At 43.1% G+C, this 21,660-nt stretch overlaps 1 protein-coding gene across 2 annotated transcripts; it reads right to left on the bottom strand.

The window, feature by feature from the left end:
- Window positions 1–301: 301 nt before the first annotated feature.
- On the bottom strand, window positions 302–21,268 carry DHCR7 (7-dehydrocholesterol reductase). 2 transcript variants are annotated; one of them, XM_053388862.1, is made up of 8 exons: window positions 21,164–21,268; window positions 9,086–9,189; window positions 7,244–7,466; window positions 6,460–6,547; window positions 4,653–4,866; window positions 3,572–3,776; window positions 2,821–2,952; window positions 302–2,255 (listed from the first exon to the last, which is right to left on the bottom strand). In XM_053388862.1, exons 1-8 carry the CDS (start codon window positions 21,251–21,253, stop codon window positions 1,791–1,793), a joined length of 1,521 nt encoding a protein of 506 aa, XP_053244837.1. In that variant the 5' UTR covers window positions 21,254–21,268; the 3' UTR covers window positions 302–1,790. The 2 variants fall into 2 exon arrangements, with proteins under 2 accessions (XP_053244837.1, XP_053244848.1); XM_053388873.1 differs by lacking the exon at window positions 21,164–21,268 and adding an exon at window positions 21,008–21,132.
- Between the last annotated feature and the right edge of the window lie 392 nt (window positions 21,269–21,660).

Raw genomic sequence — 21,660 nt, 5'->3', positions numbered from 1 at the left:
ATTCACCATGCAAGACCTTGTGTAAGATACTGCACAATGCCTTGCTTCTACCTATACTAGCAAACTATTGGATTTGCATTCTCTGTGCTTATATAAACTTACTGCTTTCCCATCTGTCCATCTGTCAGTGGACTTGGTGAGCCACTGTTGTTATTATGCTATGTACATACGTGAAAATTATGCTTTCCTAATTACGAAAAATATATTCTTGCATGTGAAAAATGTGGTAAGCAAGCAAATAAAGCAACTTTAATTCCGTGGCACTATATCTGGGTGGGAGCAGATTTAAAAAGACAGGACAGAAGAAAACACTCCACTTTATTTTTACATTATGTCACTTAATGCATGAATGGGAAGAATACTCTGCCTTCTTTCTTCACCTTTGAATTTGATTTTGTGAAGACACTATTCCAGCACTGTTTTCACAGTAAACAGAAAGCATCAAAGCCATCTAGGGCCAGGCAAGGGAGTTTTGCATTTAACTATAGGGTAAAGCCTTGATGTCCATCACCAGCTAGTCTTCCTCACCCTAACATTAAGCTGTATACTCAAGAGGTGTTACTGGAAAGACTGCATATGAAGTTTAGGCTAGGTGGTTCCTTGTCAAACAGGAACTTAGTTCTCAAAGTGGTAAACTATCTGCATCTAGTATGCAATTTTGAAAAAGGTAGGCAGAAGTGTTGCTATTCCCACTTAAAATATATGCATTCCCATAAGAAGGTGAACTTGTATGCAGAAAACATCTATGATAATTAGGGCAGTATTCCAACACATTTCTAGAATGTGATTTTTATCACAATTAACAGAACTGATAAGAGACCTTCTACCAACCCAGCTGTCATGTTTTAGAATCATGTCCCTTCGTTACCCAGTATGCATTTAGAGCTTAACTACTGCTCCAGAATCTCTGATGTAGTTACAATAAGCCTATCTGAAGACCAGATATCAAATGATATTGTAACTGGATCACTGTTCATTTATAGCTGACCTGAACAATCAAACTCCGATTGAAGCTATCAAGAATCGCCACTCTTCAAACCACAGGGGAATGAATAGAAGTTTTAAAGGGCCAGTCATTTGCCTGTGGGTTGTGTCCCAGAGTGAAGTAACATTGTAGATTCAGTTACAACCAGAGGCATGTTCACACACAAATGTTCCAAGTGTAGATGGACGCATGGATGTGCATTCAATCCCTCCCCCTAGCATCCTTGTGGCCAGCACACAAGCAAACCTTGTCCCCAAAGTTCTCACGAGCATCTTGCCCACCACCCCATTCTGGATCTCCCTTGTGTTGCCCAATGGAAGTCTGCAGGTGGCTTCTACTTCTGTGAAGTTGAACATGTGAAGTTGAGAAGAAACATCTTCCATCATGTGCAGTTAGTTAGGCACTTTCAAGCAGATGCACGACCTTCCTCACACAACATGAGGACAGGTAGGACAGGCAGGGGAAAGATCCATGAGGACACTGGTGGCAGGGCTTGTGTGTGTGTATTCCTGTCCCTGTACACACTTTGGAATCTGTGTGTGTCCAAGGTGTCAACCTGAATGCACCTCAAGATTCAACTTTTTAATCAAGCTTTGTTGGTCAAGGACAGGGAACTTTTAAAAAACAAAACAAAATCCACACCTTTAAAAAAGTTAGATCATTTTAGTGGCACAATGACCTTAACAGATATTAGAATCGTGTCTCATCAGGTGCGCTAAAAAGGTGCTGCTTTTTAGATCCTCAAAACTTGCTGCACTGAAAAGATAACTGTTCATAAACCTTTTGAAGTCGAGAAATCGAGCATTTAAAAGAGCCCAGGAATTAGCCGGTAAGGTACTGCATCAGTATACTTCTTCCAATCGTTGCCATACTTGCTGGAGCATCGGTGTTCATCCCGGATGCAACGGTGAACCAGAAGAATGGTCATATAAATTATGTAGAAGTAAGGCAGAATGTGTTCAAAACCACAACATAGACAGTATGCCAGGGAGCCCATCAAGTCGCCTGTATAGTTAAAATGGCGTGCCACTCCCCAGAAGCCGGATGTCAACAACTTGCTGTGGTGTTTGATCCCATCCGTTGACGTATAGGAGCATTCAATGTACTTGGGCTTCCTGCCCCAGATTTTACAGTTGCCATCTGTACGACGAAAGAGATCTTTCTGATGATTGGTCATTCTAAAGATATAGTAGCCCACTAAACTAAATAGTAGAATCCCAATTGCACTGCTTGTAGCCAGATGGACAGGGTGGTAGACCAAGTATAATCCCTAAAGAAGGAGAGAGAAACATACCCCATAAGCAAACGTTTATACAGAATTGGTACTTGTCTGCTTTCGTTAGAGGAGCCCATACTAGAGAATGAAGCTGTTGCCTGCCGGGGGGGGGGGTGCTCTTATGAGGAATACTCTATAACACAGATAGATAAGCCACAGATGACCCTGCAGTCACTCGCTTTGTTATAATGAGAGCCAATATGGTGTAGTGTTCAGACTGCTGGATGAGGACTGGGGAGATCTGGGTTCAAATCTTCACTCAGTCATCAACTCTCTGGGTGAGTTTGGATCAATCACTACCTCTCAGCAAAATCTTCCTCACAGGGTTGCTGCAAGGATAAAAAGGGGTGGAAGGAGACCACTTGTATCCTGCTTCTTAGGGGGGAAAAAGGGGCAGGATATAAATGTATTTGGTTTGGGATGTCAGGAGCCACAGCATGTGTCCAAAGCAGTCAATAAAAATTGAACAGGACCTTTACTGTAGCAGCTAATAATGCCACTGTTGTTACTACTGTTTCTAGGGATTAATGAATTTCACATCATGAACATATGAAAATACCTGCAGTGTATAGAGATAAGGAAGCCAAACAGGGTCTCCCCAGCCCAGGTACCATCCAAAATGATCGTGACAGATGTCCATCGTTTTCAAATACCAGGCTTCATTCCAGAAAAAATCCAAAACGTATATACCCTGAAAAAGAACACAACAGAGATCACTAGGGCTAGCCATAGATGGACAACTGTGAAATCCTTCCTTGAAAATTTAAATGCTTAAATCGCTAGATTTTGGCAGTATAGTCACATCAGGCTTCTTTTGATTGCTTCTGCTGAGCCTCATCTTACAAATTTTCTCTTATTTGAGATGGGATAAAAGTTTTTGACAAAAATGCAGTTCTAGGCACTCTACACTTCAGAGAATCAAACTTCCAATATTTGAAAGTATAGCTAGCCCCTAAACTTGATGGGCACACACATGCACACTTATGTGAGCCATAATCCTTTACCACACTAAGATCAGAACTCATTAACTTATACTGATTATGGGCTACAAGTTTTAGCCTGAAGGCACATTAGGTCACCATTTTGCTGAAGTAAAGCAGATCTTGTTCTGTTGAGCACCTGGATGAGTGACTGGGAATCACATGTACGCTACCTTGAGTTCCATGATGGAAGAAAGTTGGGATATAAATGTAAGCAGGAGCAAGGGGATGAAGCTAGATATATGGAGCACCTATTAGATCCTAAATTCCATCAGTTTATATATTCAGAGCATTAAGATTCACTTGGCATTTAACAAGGTCTTGGCTTACCTGGAGGACATTGACAAGTATCATTGAGTTAGTTACTTGTCCATATAATTCTTGTTGTTTCGCTGCATAAGAGAGGTTGATCAGAGTCCATGCTACAATGCCTGGGCGGCCATTGAAGAACAGTTTGAAATCAAACCACTTTCCTAAACGAGGATTAAATTCAATCCCCATCATGAAGTCGTAGAAGAAGTTACCAGTGAATTTGCTAAAATTGTTTAAAACAAAAACAAAAAATTGAAAAGATAAATCTAAAATCAATTTCAAAACATGATATTGAGAAAATTCTTTTAAAAGGCACATAATTACAGTGGTAAAAGGTAAAGGGGCCCCTGACCATTAGGTCCAGTCATGACTGACTCTGGGGTTGCGGCGCTCATCTCGCTTTATTGGCCAAGGGAGCCGGCGTACAGCTTCCGGGTCATGTGGCCAGCATGACTAAGCAGCTTCTGGCAAACCAGAGCAGCGCACGGAAACACAGTTTACCTTCCCGCCAGAGTGGTACCTATTTATCTATTTGCACTTTGACGTGCTTTCGAACTGCTAGGTTGGCAGGAGCAGGGACCTAGCAACGGGAGCTCACCCCATTGCGGGGATTCGAACCACGACCTTCTGATCGGCAAGTCCTAGGCTCTGTGGTTCAACCCACAGCGCCACCTGCGTCCCTTAATTACAGTGGTACCTCACATTAAGTACTTAATTCATTCCGGAGGTCCATTCTTAACCTGTAACTGTTCTTAACCTGAAGCACTACTTTAGCTAATGGAGCCTCCCGCTGTCGCCGGAGCACGATTTCTGTTCTCATCCTGAAGCAAAGTTCTTAACCCGAGGTACGATTTCTGGGTTAGCGGAGTCTGTAACCTGAAGCGTATGTAACCCGAGGTACCACTGTACTTACTGACTAGTCTAATGAGTTTACATGGTTGTATGCTATAACGGACAAATATTAGATTCCTGCATCTAGGATGTCAAGTGGGAAAGCAAAAGTAGGGCACTACTGGATTTGTTTTATTTATCAGAATGAAAAATGCTCATCAAATGTGCAAACACCATAGATGTAGTAATATATGCAATGCCAACATACCGATCTTCTGCATTAGTGGGGAAATAGTAGGCCTTTATCATTACAAATATGGAAACGGCATAGCCCAGGATATTTGCACACCACAAGAGAGGAATCCAGTTGTCAAAAATGATGGTGGGCGAGAACCAGTGGAAGTGGTAAGTGTTTGCAAACCAGAGTATGTGCGTGATAAGCCAGGCTTGAAGTCCATTGACCTCATATTTGAGTACTGCGCCTGAAAGGGAAGAGAATTGCATGGTCCAGTTTAGTGATGGCACTTGACAAAGAGGTAGGGAAGTCAGTGTGATATCCAGTGGTTGTGAACTTTGCAGTTCTGTACCCTGTTTTCATAAAGTGATGCAAGTCTTCATAGCGTAGAGTTTTGGAGTGAGGAGGAACCAGTTCATCCTACCCAGTCTATTTGTTTGTATTTGCTTTGAATGTAGTGGAACATTTTAAAAATCACCCACTATCCCAACCCATTCCAATAGTACAACATGGGCAACTGTGTACCCAGATGTATTTGTAGACTGTCCTTTCGCAAGAGTTCTCAGAATGGTGAACACTTGACAATATAACGCTAAATAAAGCATTAGCCATAAAACCTATTTTCTGTAAAATTGAGTATCAACTACTATTAGCCAGGATAGCCAAATGGAACCTCCATGTTTAACAAACACATAAACAGGAATCCTATGGTTCTCATGTCCTGCTTGTGAACTTCCTGGAAGCATGTACCTGGCTGTTTTTGCAAACAGGATGCTGGATTGGATATATCCAGCAGAGATGTTCTTAGGTTACATTCCTTGTCTGTGATATGCATTGGTTTAGTTATCAATCCTTAATTTGACATTAGGATGCTCTCGGAAATTCAGCCAATATTAGGATGACCTTGATGAAGAGAAAACGTTTCCCAAGTGATGGATGTCTTGTTAGCTTTGTGGAATGCTACTCGCATTTTTACCAGGGACCTTGTAATTGAGCTTTTGACACAGACCTCAAACCCACAGGCTGAATGTGGTCCTCTGGTCTCTGCACCTGCCCCTTGGGACACCCTAGACCACAATCCTTCCTGTCTGGAGCATGTCTTTGAACTATGATACTGCCTCTTGCTTGCCTGGATGTAGGATGTATGCAAACAGAGGGTGTGTTTGTGTAGCAACATCACATTTTTGTGTGGTTGGAATGTAGCCTTCTGCACAAAGGTAAGCAACACCTATTGCTCCAACCACATTTTGCCTAGGACCCCACCCACGTTTTGCTTCTGGCCCTACCCATCGCTGGCATGTGGCCTCTTGAAGGTTGCCCTTGAGGTAATGTAGACCTTGGGCTCCCTGCCTCTGCTTTAGCACTTCGTAGTTTTTCGTAGTCAAACTTCCTGGGATCAGTTGGCATTGAGCTGGAGGCATGTTGCATGTGAATCACTTTTGCAGAGTCAAAAGGGTTTCTACAGTACAATGCAGCATGCCTAAGTATACACTTCACTGTAGAATTTTATTTATTTATTGCATTCATATCCCAACTTTCCTGCAAGGAGCTCAAGACATGGTTCTTTGCCTCCCCCCTTTATCCTTACAACTCCTCTAACCAATACCCCATACTGACTTCATACAACCCTCCGAGGGGCAAGATCTAAGCATCTGAAAGACACAGATCCCACATTCTAAGAATTCCTTTGGGGTTTAGTTGTAAACAATGCCTTTTCTCCTGCATCACAAAAGCAACACGCTTATAGGCTTGAGTTTGCCTTTTTAGGTCTCTGCACATGGATTTCTTGGTGATGCTAAAAAGCTTTGTGAAGAAAAAGTATTGGCAAAAATGAGCTTACCAGCGGGTGTGACAGCCCCTTCTTGCACTCCTCCTCGAAAATAAGGAAGAAATTTGTGACAAAAGTCAGGAAGCATGTACAAAAATACCTGTAACAAAAATTAATTTGTGAGAAGCATCTTAGACTCAAAGAATTGTAGAGTCAGAAGGGACCATGAGGGTCATCTAGTCAACCCCCCTACAATGCAGGAATCTTTGTTATAAAAACGTTAAATGATTTCTGAACTGTCAGGTAGTTATGAAGGATGGGTAATTTTGGCTTGTGTTCTCAATGCTCTTGTTTCTGACAGTTGTTTTTTTCCTTCCAAATCCCATCTTGATAATTTCTACTCCCTGCAGTTTCAGGCATTATTCTACATTATCTACATTTCTTCTCCCTGTATAAATTCTTATGTACCTACAGTCTTTCTAATGACTCAGTAATTGTATTTGGTGTGTGTATGTATGTAGAACATGAGTGGGAGGACAGAGTACTGGAAACAGCAATACAAATGAAAAAGGGTCAGCAGTAGAAATATCACACACGGGTCCAGAAAGCCAGGGGTCTTAACAGCTGGTGCAAATCGGGTGGTGACAGAATGCTGAATCTCAGAGTCTTGGGTTGCTGCCAATAGCATTCACAGGATAATAATGAACAGTCTATATTCCCTAGTTTCATGTGTGAGCTTTGATTCTACCAATAAAATACTGTTTTGTAATCAGAAAAGCTCAGTTTTGATCACATACCTGAGACTGCCTTACTTATGCCCTATTGGATTCCAACAGAGAAGCCTCAAGGCACATACCTGGAAGATTACCCAAGAAGCATAGAGGGTCGCAGCTTTCCAAGTCAATGGTGGTGTCTTGTGCCAGATATCCAAGAGACTGGCTTTCCCCGTGACCAAGTCAATGGCTGGCTTAGTTAGAGAACAACTGTACTGATCGCATGCCATTATGAAATAATATACAATGAAGGGTGCAAATAGGAGTAGAAAGATGACACACGCCAAGGAATACCAGTCGACTTTCCTGAAAAGTAAGAGACACAAGAAACCAAAGAGTTGCAAGATGCTGCTGCTTTGATTATGGCCTGATTTAGACACAGAGATAAATAATTTGTTTATTGTGCAGTGCTTGGGGTCTCAAGGATGACAGTAGAATTTGCAAAACCAACCAACCTACACACACCCTTCTTCCTGCCATATCAACTTATTTCACCTAGGCTCACTTCCAGCATTTGCATCCTCTGAAAAGCCATAGCAAGGGACAAATTTCAAGGAGGCAAGTGACATATTTGGGGGAAGGTTCAGCATCCCACATCTATTTTCTCTTTACTTCTAGAAATGGGCCTGCTGCCACCATGTTTATTTTGGCATTGATCTCAGATCTGTGACTCCAAATAGCCCTACTAGGGGTACCTTTCTGTTTCTTGTTCATAAACACCTGCATATTACTGTTAGAATATTCCGTTCCACCTTAAGGGACAGGCATGAGACTGTTGTGTGTCACATGTCCGTTTACAGTCCAGCACAGCTTGCTGGGAACTTCCGTTTGTGTATAGTTTTTGTTTTGCTGTCTTGCTTTGGACATGAAGGGGAGAAGACATGTTTTCCTTTCGTCCTGATGTATGCTGGATAAACTGCTTGTAAATATGCTCAACACAGCCTCTCCATGCCACTTCTGCTGTGCAGCGTTTTACTCTGCTGAGTGTGTGTGCCCAGCTTCTGAAGCTAGGGTCACAGTTTCATGCTGATCCAAGGACAGGAGATCGCCTGGCACACTGGCTGGTGGGCTGGGGCCAGCTGGGGGCTTGTCAATTGCCCCCGATTCCTTGGCTGCATCCCAACAATTACCACATGTAATCAATGAACCTAACTTAGCACAAGACACCTCCCTCACCTTCCTGCTCGGGATCCAACTCATATGATAACCCCTCTGACACAGGCCTAGGTAACCTAAGGCCACATGCAGCCCTCAGTGTAAGGTCCAAAAGCCCTCTGCAAGCAATGAGTTCAGGGCTCTGGAAAGAGGAATCTGCTTCTCTCCCCACAATCCTCCTGCATGCGGAGAAAGAGAAAGATGGGGGTGTCCCTGCTCTGCCCTCCCATTCTGGCCCTGGTCACTGCTGGCATATTAACACTCCCCCCCTGAGCAATAATCCCTGAGGGAATGTGTCCCCCACATACAAAAAGGTTGCCCATCCATGTTCTAAAAACTTCCAGGACAGGAAGATCAATAATCTGTTGAATGCCTTAATCATGAGGATTGCATTGATACATAAAAATCCAACACTGCCTCGTGTGGCAACTTCTGAAAATTTTAATTGTATTCTCAGCTTCCAGACTGTCTCAAACTATACCAGTTAGAGAGGATTGTCTCCCGGCAGGTTTCCAAAAGAGGCTTTTGAGTCGATTTTTTGATTTCTTTGGTACACAGATAACTTTGATACACATAAAATAATGCATCTAAAAGGAAATGAAGACATTAATCTGAAGTGGAGCCGTAATTTGTTCTGGAGAATGGGGTGGACCTACATCACCTCTAAAACACAGCCTTCCAGGCTTATGATCTGACACTTCTTCATGTTGCAGTACTGGAAGCAATTTTTATATAGCACCTAAAACTATGTTAGGGCAGGATTCTCTTACCAGGCCCTCCCCCATTGTCCTTGAGAGGTTGCAGCTCCATTCATTACGGATTTACTTTTTCCTCCTTCAGAAAACTGTGTTTGCCGAGAGGCAGCCATTGGAACCTACAGGGAGAGACGATAGGAAATTCATAAACAGTTGAGTGCAAAACTATAACAACTTCTTATGCTTGACTATGGGCAAATCAGAGTTTGCTATCTTATTTGCAGGGGGAAATAATAGTTAGCATTTGTCTACAAAGCATGAATTTCGTGTTATATCAATACAACATAAATAAGCCACCAGAGTTCCCAAGCATTGGATTTTTTGGCAGGCCTTTTCCTGGCACTTCCCACAACATTAGGTGCTGGCAATCTTAAAGCTGGGGAGGGGTGGGTCTCCCAAAGGCTAGCAAAGTCCTTTGCAAGTCTCCTGCTCCTTCTTTAAAATCACAGCAAGTTCAGGCTTAAGACTTCTCTCCCCCTTCAGCCGGATCTCACTCCAGAGTGAAAGGGGTTTTGACAGGTGGGGGCCCCCTGATCAGGATCTGGTCCATGAAGCCTAACAAGTTCTGCACCCCTGGGCTAGGCTCTCCTCATGCCCATATGGAATTTCTTAAGAGACACGTCTATGAGAATATCCTACACACACTGCCATGTTTAGGATTCAGAGAAGGCTGAGTAGAGTTCTGCTTGCACGACAGGCCTTCCCCACATACTGAAGCCCTCAGAACTCCCTGAAAATCTCAAACATTGTGCAGGAGGGGATGTGGAGAGCTGTGGAGGGTGGGGGAGAGGAACTGGCAAAATTTGGCCAACATGAAAGAGACCAGAAGAACACAGCAGCAAGCTGCAGGGGATCTCTCAGACGAGGCACAGCTTCCTGCATTTGTTTGTGTGCTAGAGATCATAAACATGGAACCAAAATGGATAGGGTCAGACCCAAGCAGCAGCCTGGAGAGTCCCTGCAGTACTTCTGCCACTAATCGTTTTGGAAGCCCTGGGCCTAGCCCACAGCTGTTTTGCAAAGGCCTACTATATCCACTCCAGTTGGAGAACAGCCTTTACCAAAGATGCCATGGGCTTTAAAGACACTCGAACTCAGGATGCAAGGGAGAAACGTGCTAAGAGGAAGGCACGCTTGGCAAATCCACACCGTGATCGACTCCCGCCCAGAAACCAATGTCCCCACTGGGGAAGGACGTGTGGATCCAGAATTGGCCTCCACAGTCACTTACAGACTCATTGTTAAAACCGTGTCTATGGAAGACAATCTTACTCGGCTACGATCGCCAAAGAAGATGACGACTACATCCACTGCTGTCATTCCAAACAGCTTTTACAATACTCAGGATTAGGCCACTATGTTTGCATTGTTCTGGCTCACTTCTGCATCACACAGTTTTGACAGCTACAAAATGCAAGGCTCCCTTTGCTTTTAACAAAATCAGTGACCTTTTAACAAAAGGTCCTCGCATACAAATGCAGAAAACAAAGCTCTAAAGTACAGATAAACAAGCCCAAGCTTGTACTACACTGTACCATTGTATACTACATATTTCCAAGTCTGATATTTAATGGTTTATTGAGGCTGTCATTACTAAACAAACCTTAACCTGCCCAACAAAATATAGTTCTGAGCAGTGCTATTTTTCTAGAAAAAGATGCTGGAACTCACCATGAACAATTCTGTGCAGTCTTTGCTCTTAAAAAAGACTTCCACATATGAAAGTGAAAATACTAGGTTTCCACCAGTGTGGTACAGTGATTGGAGTGTCAGACTATGACCTGGGAGACCAGGGTTCGAATCTCCACTCAGTTAAGACACTCATTGGGTGATCTTAAGCAAGTCACCGCCTCTCAGCCTCACAGGATTGTGGTGAATAAAGGGGGGGGGGAACCATGTACACCACCTTGACTATCTTGGAGAAAAAGATGGGATATGTATGCAAATAATAACAATAAATTTACCCAAGCAAGCTCCAAGGAAATAAGAATACCCTACAGTTTCCCACTAGGCCAATTGCTACAAACCAAAATGGATTATGCACACATAACAGGCTTCCATCTTCAAATCAGTCTTCCTCCATCTGTGGCTTGTTGGCTACAGCTGATAGTAGTTAAAGGAAAATTTTAAAGAACATAATGGTGCACACAGGTTTGTAGACACTTTTTGTCCTTACTTCTTCTTTTCTTTACGTATTCCTTAAGCCAAAGCAAGACAACAGCTTATGAATTAAAAGTTAACCCAACTGACCAAAAACATCCTTACAAAAAGAGGTCTTAATGCCAAAACTGAATGCAGTTAATAACGAGTGGTACAAAAAAAGCTTCCTGAAAGGTGCATAAAAATGAAAAAAAAAAAGCCCTTAAAACCTCCATCTTATAACAAACTGTTTTCAAGTGAATTTTTAAATACTGAATTCAACCTTCTCTCGTGTTTTTTTCCTCGTGTATGAAGAGTTTAGACTTTAGTATCTTAAATTATCTAGGACTGCTAACTTCAAGAGGGTAACTTTATTACCGCCTTTATTGGCGAACAATGAGCTTCTCTCCCAAAGGCCATCTTTTCACAATTATTTTGGATCTCATTGATTGGACTCCTGTGCATATATTAATTGCGACGTCATTGAGGTGATCAGCTTCACTCTAAACTACTGTTTTGAGATCAGGTGGTCTCCGAGCAAAATGAACCCAGCCTGGTCATTTTTAAAATAATATAGGATAGGTGATGTGGTGCTAGTCTTCCCAGGTTCCAAAGCTTCAGTTACCACAGGCACAACATTACCTTGCTGGGATGGTACACAGTGTGTTAAAACCAGGGCTCCAAAATCTGCACTGGCTCCCAATTGTTTACAGGGAAGATTGGGTTTTAATCTACAAAACTCTTCATAATTAAGAATCAACACACCTCTAAAACCACACCCTTTATTCTGAAACATCCAGCACCATCATAAACAGTGTGTTCTTAATATCATCTATGTTGCATGTTTTGAACAGCAAGGCATTCAGTACGCTCTTCCCACGAAGGTCTGTCAAAACCTGGCTCTGAAAGCTGTCTAACGGGTCCATCTAGCACTTCCTGGACCTTACTCAGGAACACAGGATGATTTTGCCTGACTAGAATGTGCTCTTCAACAACAATAATCCCTCTTGCTTGCCTGGATGAATACCTGCTTGTGAATGTGTAGATGCGCCAGCTTTTGTACGGCTGGAATGAGTCACTGTAAAAAGTAGGAGACACATCTGTTGTTCTTGCCCTGTTTCATATCTGGATTCATCTGACACAAGCCTCAGGCTACAAAAGGTTCCCATGTCTACTATAAAACTTGCAGTTGCGAGAGCTAATAGAATAATAATTTATTATTTATACGCTCCCCATCTGACTGGGCTGCCCCAGAAAGTGTCAGGGAATCTTCATTATAACTGGGATATATAAGATCAATATATAAGGTTATATCATATACAGGGTTATGTAAGTTCCAGCCCAAGGGAAGGACGTGAGCCAAAATTTTAAAAATGGCCCTCTTCCATAACACCCTCAAAAAGTGTCTGGTTGTTTTTATTTATTAATTAAATATATTATCCAATTAATATAAACACTACATGTGCTATATGAACTCCAAATGATAGTACAAATATCAGCAAAGAATATCATACAATGTAACACATCCTGTTATAGAAACCTTTCAAGATTCCTACTATATCTTAATACAAAACCAATCTAATATTCTTAAATAAATATATGAATTATCTCAAAAAATCTCATTATTGAAAGTGATGGGACACTTCAGTGTGATAATTAACTAACATTATTTCCCCTCCATTTTTGTTTGAGAAGGCCAACATCCCATCTAGCCTAGCATCCGGTTCTTACAGTGGCTGAACAGTGGCCTGTAGGAAACCAGCAAGCTGGTTTGGAGCACAAGAACCCACTCTCCTCCTGTGGTTTCCAGTACAGTACAGTGGTACCTCGGGTTAAGAAATTAATTCGTTCTGGATGTCCATTCTTAACCTGAAACTGTTCTTAACCTGAAGCACCACTTTAGCTAATGGGGCCTCCCAGGGCCGCCGCTGCACGATTTCTGTTCTCATCCTGAAGCAAAGTTCTTAACCTGAGGTACTATTTCTGGGTTAGTGGAGTCTGTAACCTGAAGCGCCTGTAACCTGAGGTACCACTGTACAGTGGGACCTCAGTTTTCGAACATAATCTGTTCCGGAAGTCCGTTCCGACTTCCGAAATGTTCGAAAACTGAAGATCAAAGGGCTGTCTGCAAAGTGAATGGAGAAAATTGAGAAATGCGCCTTGGAAGCCATTCGACTTCCGAGGCGTGCTCGAAAACGGAAGCATTCACTTCCAGGTTTTCGGTGTTCAGCTTCCAAAACGTTTGGCAGCCGAGATGTTTGAAAACTGAGGTTCCATTGTACTTTGTTTCTTTCTGTCTGCAGTAGCTGTTCTGAAATGCAAGGGCAACAGGTGCCTTATGCATGTTTTTAATAAAATTTATACACTGCTTGACTGTAAAAACAAAACTCCATCAAAGTTCTCCATTTAATAGAATCATAGAGTTAGAAGGGACCCTGAGAATCATCTAGTCCATTGCTGAATATGCAGCTAGATTGAACCTGCAACCTTGATGTTTAGCAGCACCACACCCTAACCAACTGAGCTATCTAGTGTGACCCATTTAAACAAGTCTAAAAATATAAGCAACAGTGCCTGCTCTTCACTTCCTCTTTCTTTGTCCATTTTTTAAGGTTACAAAACAAATGATATAAGATCAAACATGGAAATGCATGTTTCCGCTTGGTACATTATTTACAGTGTAGAAACAACCCTGTCCAGATAGTTATGTTTTGTAAACTGCCAAACTAATTATTAGTCAGCAAAGAAGTTGTGAAATATTAAAACTTTTTGACTAATAAATATTTAGCCTCTACATAATGTTTAGCAGTGTTTGAAGTCAAGAGAGAGTGACTTGCATGAAACTACCCCAAATAATTCATTGCTATAGCAAATACAGGAACTTTCTGACTCACAGCTGACTGCTACTAGTTTGAGGTCTGCTTCAACAATATTTGCACACATTTTCAATTTCAGCTTTCTCTAGACTTGCTCTGGAGTCATTCTACACATTTTACAGAATAAAGTGCAGTGGTACCCCGGAAGACGAATGCCTCGTTAAACGAAAAACGCGCAAGACGAAAGGGTTTTCTGATTTTTTAGCCGCTTCGCAAGACAAATTTTCCTATGGGCCTTTCTCGCAAAATGAAATTTTTTTTGAGTTTTCCCCCACAGGCTCCCTCTAAACTTCAGCGGAGCGGGGCAGGCTGGGAGGGAATCCCTTGGACCCCCGCCGGACTTCCCGATGCTCTTTTGAAGTCCGGCGGGGTCCAAGGGATTCCCTCCCAGCCGCCCGCCTTTAAAAGCACTCCGGGGAAAGCAGCAAAGCAACTTTCCCCGGAGTGCTTTTAAACGCAGGCAGCGGTGAGGGAATCCCTTGGACCCCCGCCGGACTTCCCGCAGCTCTTTTGAAGTCCGGTGGGGGGAGAAGGGCTTTTCTTCCTACCGCCAGCCTTCAGAACAGCCTTCTCCCCCCGCCTGCCTACAGAAGAGGTTCGAGGAAAGAGGCGAAGGAGTGCTGCCCCTTCACCTCTGTCCCCGGAGCTTGCCGTTCTCCCCCGGCCTGCCTTCAGAAGAGGTCCGTGGACAGACTGTCCCCGGACCTGGTCTGAAGGCGGTCTCCATAGGAACGCATTAATTGATTTTCAATGCATTCCTATGGGAAATCGTGCTTCGCAAGACAAAAAACTCGCAAGAAGAAAAAACTCGCGGAACGAATTAATTTTGTCTTGCGGGGCACCACTGTGTTAGAATTCTGGTTGAATTCTGTATCACTTCAGATACAGGTACTTGTCCATGCTCTAGAGCAGAGGGGGTTCAATCTGGGTGTGAGGCAATTTCCTTCAAACCATGTTCAGTCACTGACATCACTCCTGATGCTGATTGGTGGGCAGGAGTGAAATCCTGCATTGGCTGCATATTCCTGCAATCTTCCCACCAGGGGCACAAGGCAAAGCAGCAGGATTGAACTCCCTGCTAATTCCAATGACAGTAGTACACGTCTAGCGTCCGCCTCGTCGAGTGCCCATTCCGTCAAATGTCTGTGGAAAACCCAGAAGTACTGGAACGGGTTACTTCCGGGTTTGGCGTGCGTGCGCAGACGCAGCGCTTTGTCCAGCGTCCTTTTCTGCCAGCGACCGGGGCTCCGGAACGGATCGTGGTTGCAAAACAAGGTACTTCTGTAGTAGAGGGTGTTAAGCAAGGATGTATACTGGCACCCTTCCTATTTAATTACTATATAAATACAGTGGTACCTCGGGTTACACATGCTTCAGGTTACAGATGTTTCAGGTTACAGACTCCACTAACCCAGAAATACAGTGGTACCTCGCGTTACATACGCTTCAGGTTACAGACTCCGCTAACCCAGAAATAGTACCTCAGGTTAAGAACTTTGCTTCAGGATGAGAACAGAAATTGTGCTCTGGCGGCAAAAGGAGGCCGCATTAGCTAAAGTGGCGCAACAAAGCCACTGATGGGATACCTGCCGAAGTCTTCAAAGTGGGTGGAAATGAACTTGCACAACTTCACAAGCTCATTAAAAAAATCTGGGAGAGGAGATCCCAGCAGACTTAAGAGACGCCAAAATGATCAATCTCTTAAAAAAAGGTGACAGAACGGATTGCGGAAACTATTGAGGCATCTCTTTATTAGCTGTGGCTGACAAAATTATTGCAAGGATCTTAGCAAACCGTCTCTTAAAAATATCTGAGGTGACCGTTCCCTAAATCCCAAAATGGTTTTTGACCTTCTAGGGGGACAGTGGACATGATTTTCACCTCTCAATAGCTTCAAGAAAAATGCAGAGAGCAAAACCAGCCTTTTTATATGGCTTTTATTGACCTGACTAAGACCTTCGACACTGTAAATCGTAATGCCCTGTGGAATGACCTTCTGAAAATCAGCTGCCCAGATAAATTTGTGAACACGCTTCGGCTCCTCCATGATAATATGATGGCAACAATCACAGATAACAATGGCTCTCAAAGTGAACCATTCACATTGAGATCAGGTGTTAAACAGGGTTGCATTATTGCCCCAACTCTATTCATTATTTTCATTGCCATGATCCTACACTTTGTCAAAGGCAAACTCCCCTCGGGAGTAGAAAACATATATTAAACAGATGGAAAGCTCTTTTATCTGAGCAGGCTGAAAGCAAATAGTAAGGTTACTGTACCTTTCGTCCTAGAGCTTCAGTATGCTGATGACAACGTAGTGTGTGCACACTCAGAAGATGACCTCCAAACCATCCTAAATATGTTCGCAGAAGCTTACGAAAAGTTTGACCTATCACTCAACATCCAAAAAACCAAAGTGCTGCACCAAAAAGCACAAAACAACCCACCTGCAGCACCAGAAATCCAACTCAATGGTGTAACGTTGGAAAATGTTGATCACTTTTCCTACCTGGGCAGTAATCTTTCCATAAGGGTCAACACTGATGCCAAAATCCAGCATCGCCTGAGCTCTGTGAGTGCAGCTTTCTCCCGATTGATGTGCAGAGTGTTTGAGGACCAGGACATTCGCAGGGAAACCAAAATGCTTTTTTACAAAGCTATTGTACTACCAACCTTACTGTACGCTTCTGAAATGTGGACCATTTATAAATGCCATCTCCAACTCCTCGAAAGATTCCATCAGCGGTGCCTTTGAAATTTTTTACACATCACTTGGGAATACAGCCAAACTAATGCCAGTGTACTGGAAAGATCACCAGTGTCGAAGCAATGATTCTTCAACATCAGCTTCATTGGACTGGTCATGTTGTGCGGATGCCTGATTATCGTCTTCCAAAGCAACTACTCTATTCCAAACTTACAAATGGAAAGCATAATGTTGGTGGTCAACAAAAGAGGCTTAAAGACTCTCTCAAGGCAAATCTAAAAAAAGTAGTATAAACCGACAATTGGGAAACACTGGCATGTGAGCGCTCCAATTGAAGAACAGCCTTTACCAAAGGTGTCATGGGCTTTAAAGATGCTCAAACTCAGGAGCTCAGAAAGGGAGAAACGCGCTAAGAGGAAGGCACACTTGGCAAACCCTTACCATGATCAACTCCTGCCCAGAAACCCATGTCCCCACTGTGGAAGGGCATGTGGATCCAGAATTGGCCTCCACAGTCACCTAAGGACTCATTGTTAAAACTGTGTTTATGGAAGACAATCTTACTCAGCTACAAGTGATCACCAAAGAAGAAGAATCACAATTAACAGAGGTGTTAAGCAAGGATGTATACTGGCACCCTTCCTATTTAATTACTATATAAATAATCTCATCCCTGATATGGAATCCTCCTCCTTTTCTGCCCCCACCCTTGGGAATCGTAAATTGTCAATTCTGCTCTACACCAATGATTTAGTTTTGTTATCTCAGAATAAAATTGGAGTTAGGAGGGTGCTGGTTAAATTGGACAGCTGTGTAAAAAAGAACATCTAAAAATTAACTATGATAAAACCAAGGTCACTGTATTTGGCAAGAGGACTACCAAGTCCAGATGGACTCTAGATTGTTGCATGCTTGAGCAAGTACCCAGATTTAAATATCTAGGATTACTTATTGATGGAAAGTCATAATGGAAACACCATCTGGAAGCAATTAAGCTAATATTTGGTCACTACTGGGCAGCTATATAGGTTCTTCCATTCAAAGGGTGGGCAGTTAATAAACCCAGATATTAAGATCACTGTCTTTAAAATCATTGCCCAAATGCTCTACTGGGTTGAGATTTTGGGAATTGGTGTTAGATCTGAAATAGAGGTCCTACAAAATAAATTTATGAGGCTGATTTTTGGGGCTTCCTGGCAGAACACCAGCAGCCCGCCACAGAACTGAGTTGGGCCTTCCCTCACTAGCAGCCAGAATTGATCTAGCATATCTGAGATGCTGGCACAGGCTAAATGCCTTCGAGGATCATACCCTTACTAAACTCTGCTGGTTAGAGCAACTAAGGATAGAGGGCTGGGCACGAAAGTGCCAAGATAACCTTCAAACTGAGAACTACTTAGTCCTTAGCCCAAGTGACCTGTAGATGGATACAACTACAAGTTGCCAGAGTCACCAATACTGCAGCAATCAATAGCCTCCTGCTTTCCTAATCCCAACAAGAAGTACCTAACTACGGTACTTCCATTTCAACATCTTTCTGTACTCTCTCTTAAGGCAATGCTTGCCTCAGGAGGAGGCAAAACCTTTCTAAGTGGCAGCTACCAATGCTCGTGATTTGTAGTGTACAATCCAACACACAAGCAATCTCCCTGGATAAAGCAGATTACCTGTTGCTCCTCTCCTAAATCATCTTTATCCTCATATAGATAGTAAAAAAGAAAACTGATGACCCATCTCTACTTCTGTCCAACAACCAATTCCATCTGCTGTATCAGCAAGCATCTGGGCCCCTGCACACACACCATGTGTGGACAAAACTAAACTAGATTTTTATATTGCTATCTGACCTAATTCACTTGCACCAGAATTAAACCAAGAAAATCTTGTGTCTATGATAGGCAGAAAATCCACAGGCACAATATTTTCTTCTCTAGATCTGAGTATCTGCTGAATGCTTGACTACTGCTTAATTCCTAAAAGCTCAGGTACCATAGAAGAAAGAAACTGGCAACTTAGTACAGTTGTATCAAAAGTAGGTTGTTTTTACAGATGTAGATTATGTTTTTACTTGTGTGATTTGAACAGTTCAAAAGGTGAGCTCAGACCAGCCCTGAGTGTAAAGAAAAGGAAACACCCAACTGCATAAACCAATGTATTGTTACTAAACTGGAGCATTGTTACTTAATGGAGCAAGTATTAATGCACATGGCAAAAAATATTTTAAATAAATCTAATCTTGTCAAAGCATGAATACAGTACACAATACCATCAGTAGTGTAAAAAAGTAATTTATTGCTAAGCTCTAGCTAGCATTATTATATAGAAGAATATAGGAACAGTGCCCAGTGATCTGCCATCATTGAAAAACAAACTATGAGATTGCCTACCTCTAATGTACAATTGTTAGGAACGTCTCATTTTCTTTTTGTCCAATCTTTAACATACAGTGGAGAATGCCAACCTTGGAGTTTTATCTGAGCCTCAGGGCTTCCAGCACAGATATATTCTCAAGCACACACATTTATTACACAAAGTACTTTTTATTGGCTTTTACAATCCCTTCTCCTTAGTGTGAGCAGCATGAGTGTGACCTTTCCTACTGTTATGCTCCTAGGTCACTCTCAAGACAAAAATGATACCTAATTCAGGGGTCAGAAACCTTTTTCAGCTGTGGGCCGGTCCACCGTCCCTCAGACCATGTGGTGGACCGGACTAGATTTTGAAAAGAAAAAAAAGAACAAATTCCCATGCCCCACAAATAACCCAGAGATGCATTTTAAATAAAAGCACACATTCCACTCATGTAAAAACACGCTGATTCTCAGACCATCCGCGGGCCAGACTGAGAAGGCGATTGGGCCGCATTCGGCCCCAGGGTCTTAGGTTGCCTACCCCTGCCCTAAAATTACCCATTCTCTCTCCCCTTCTCCTCCACAAGGAGCATCCAAGATTAAGAAAGAGCCACTGTTCAAAAGACACCTTCATCCTTGGGGACCTTTACTGGTACTGATGTAAATGAATAGGTAAGAGTCAATGCTGCTGACATTCTACTTCAAAACGTGCCCCAAATCCAGTAAGTTGCAGACCAGGGACTCGCAGAGAAAGGTCCCACTAATATATATATCCCCAAACACTCTACCTATCTCAAGGAAATCTTGTTCACTTGTTGGGAGGGGAGAAGAGAGTAAGTTTCCATTTAGCTAGTTTTCTTTCAATACACCTTGAGGTAATTACTGTTGCATAATGGGAGGATTTCGTTCCCACGCTTCTTCCAAAGGGTTTAGTACATTTACCGAATTCACCTTTATCTGTACAACAACCCTGGGAGCACGAGTCCAAGGATGCTTGGTGAAATTGAACTACAGGGTGGATTCTTGAACCAGAGTCATAGTCCAAAACTTGCTTGAGAGTAAGCCTCACCCCCACCGCAGCAGTTCATAATTTTAAACCGCATGGAGTGAAAGCTAAGTATAACAATAGCTTTTTTTCGCCTGCCTCAGAAGCTGCCCCTCAAGCAGAATGTCGCCCTGCCTCCCCTCCCAGGGCTACAATGGTGAACATTTTAGAGGTCTGTTTCATCCACAAGGACGTTAAGCAATCTGCACGACATGCAGGCTTATCTCGATGCACAGGTCGTCAACCAGTCAGATGCTGAACACTTTGAACTCCGTTCCAAAGAAGGTAGAAAAAAGGGGGCTCTGTTTAGTTATACCAATCTGTTATGTACTCTGGCTTGGCAAACATACAAGGTCTTTCTTTTCCTTAAAGAGCAGTCGGCATTATTGCTTCAACTATACAATCCTCCCTCCACCCCCTCAAAAACACTACATTGGCAGTATGCAAAGTTAAGAAAATAAAATGGAATTCAAGCCATTGCAGCCTAGAGATAAAACTGGCCACCGTTAACAGGAGCCTAAAACGAGCCCCTTCATGCCTAGTGCCAGTGTTAAAACGGAGGGACGTTATAGGAAATATATTCAATTTCCGTTTTCTTTTGTGACTAAAGCTTATGAAACCTGTTGTCCGCTCTTTTTAACTCCCAACAACCGCGACGTGCAACCTTCTCATCGCCGGAAAACCACCCAAGGCGGGCGCCGCTTTATTAATAGCATGCAAAGCTATTTATTTTCTGCTTGCTTCCTTACCGAGACCTCGATTCACTCCAATATCCCATTTCGCTTCGGGTTCCAGAAACCGATTCCCCCCACTTACCTGCGCCGCTGCTGTGCAGCCGCCCGCGAACAACCGACGCTTTTGTTCGCTCCAGCGCCGAGGGCTCGAGCTTCACTCTTCCCCTCCCGCCTCCTTCACCCTCCTATCTTTGCCACGCCCCCTTAAAATAGCACCCTGCACCCATCGCCCAATCACCTGCCGGGTTCGTTCAGCATCATCCCGTGCTTCACCGCTGGATTGGTGCATCTGCCTCAAGCCATCAGCTGAGCCGATGCCAGTCACCATGGCAGCAGCCGCCTGATGAATATTGCGAAGCGGAGGAAGAAACGCTTTGTTGATAAAGAGCGCGCGCGTCCGAGCAGCTTGGCCGTGGTGTGCATAAAAACGAATGTGGGAAATCCAACGGAAGCCTCCTTGCACGTGTTGCAAATCACTAAGAAAAACATGCTTCTTGGTGTGGCATTTTCTAGGAATGATAAAAAGGCTTGCAATCCCGAAAAGTTTCAGGAAAGGGGTGGCTGAAATGGTCACGGGACAGGAGAAATTCCCTTAGGAGGAAAAAAGGTTGCAGTATCTGGCGCTTAAAAGAAAAGTAGGGCGCCGGAAACAAATAAGACAGGACACGAAAGGTAAACAGGCTTCTTTGAAACTATTAGCACAGGAGAACGTCTGATGAAGCTGAATGTTGGACG

The sequence above is a fragment of the Podarcis raffonei genome, chromosome 1 (genome assembly GCF_027172205.1).
Source record: "Podarcis raffonei isolate rPodRaf1 chromosome 1, rPodRaf1.pri, whole genome shotgun sequence".
Lineage (NCBI taxonomy): Eukaryota > Metazoa > Chordata > Lepidosauria > Squamata > Lacertidae > Podarcis > Podarcis raffonei.
Note: the sequence above shows the minus strand (reverse complement) of the source record. Positions and strands in the feature narration are given on the sequence as shown.

Coding starts and splice junctions, on each gene's coding strand:
- DHCR7 (XM_053388862.1), bottom strand. CDS start 21,253: ATGGTGACTGGCATCGGCTCAGCTGATGGCTTGAGGCAGATGCACCAA. Junction 4,867..6,459: donor AGGGGCTGTCACACCCGCTG/GTAAGCTCATTT, acceptor CTTCCCTTTCAG/GCGCAGTACTCAAATATGAG. Junction 2,953..3,571: donor TACTTGTCAATGTCCTCCAG/GTAAGCCAAGAC, acceptor GTTCTTTTTCAG/GGTATATACGTTTTGGATTT.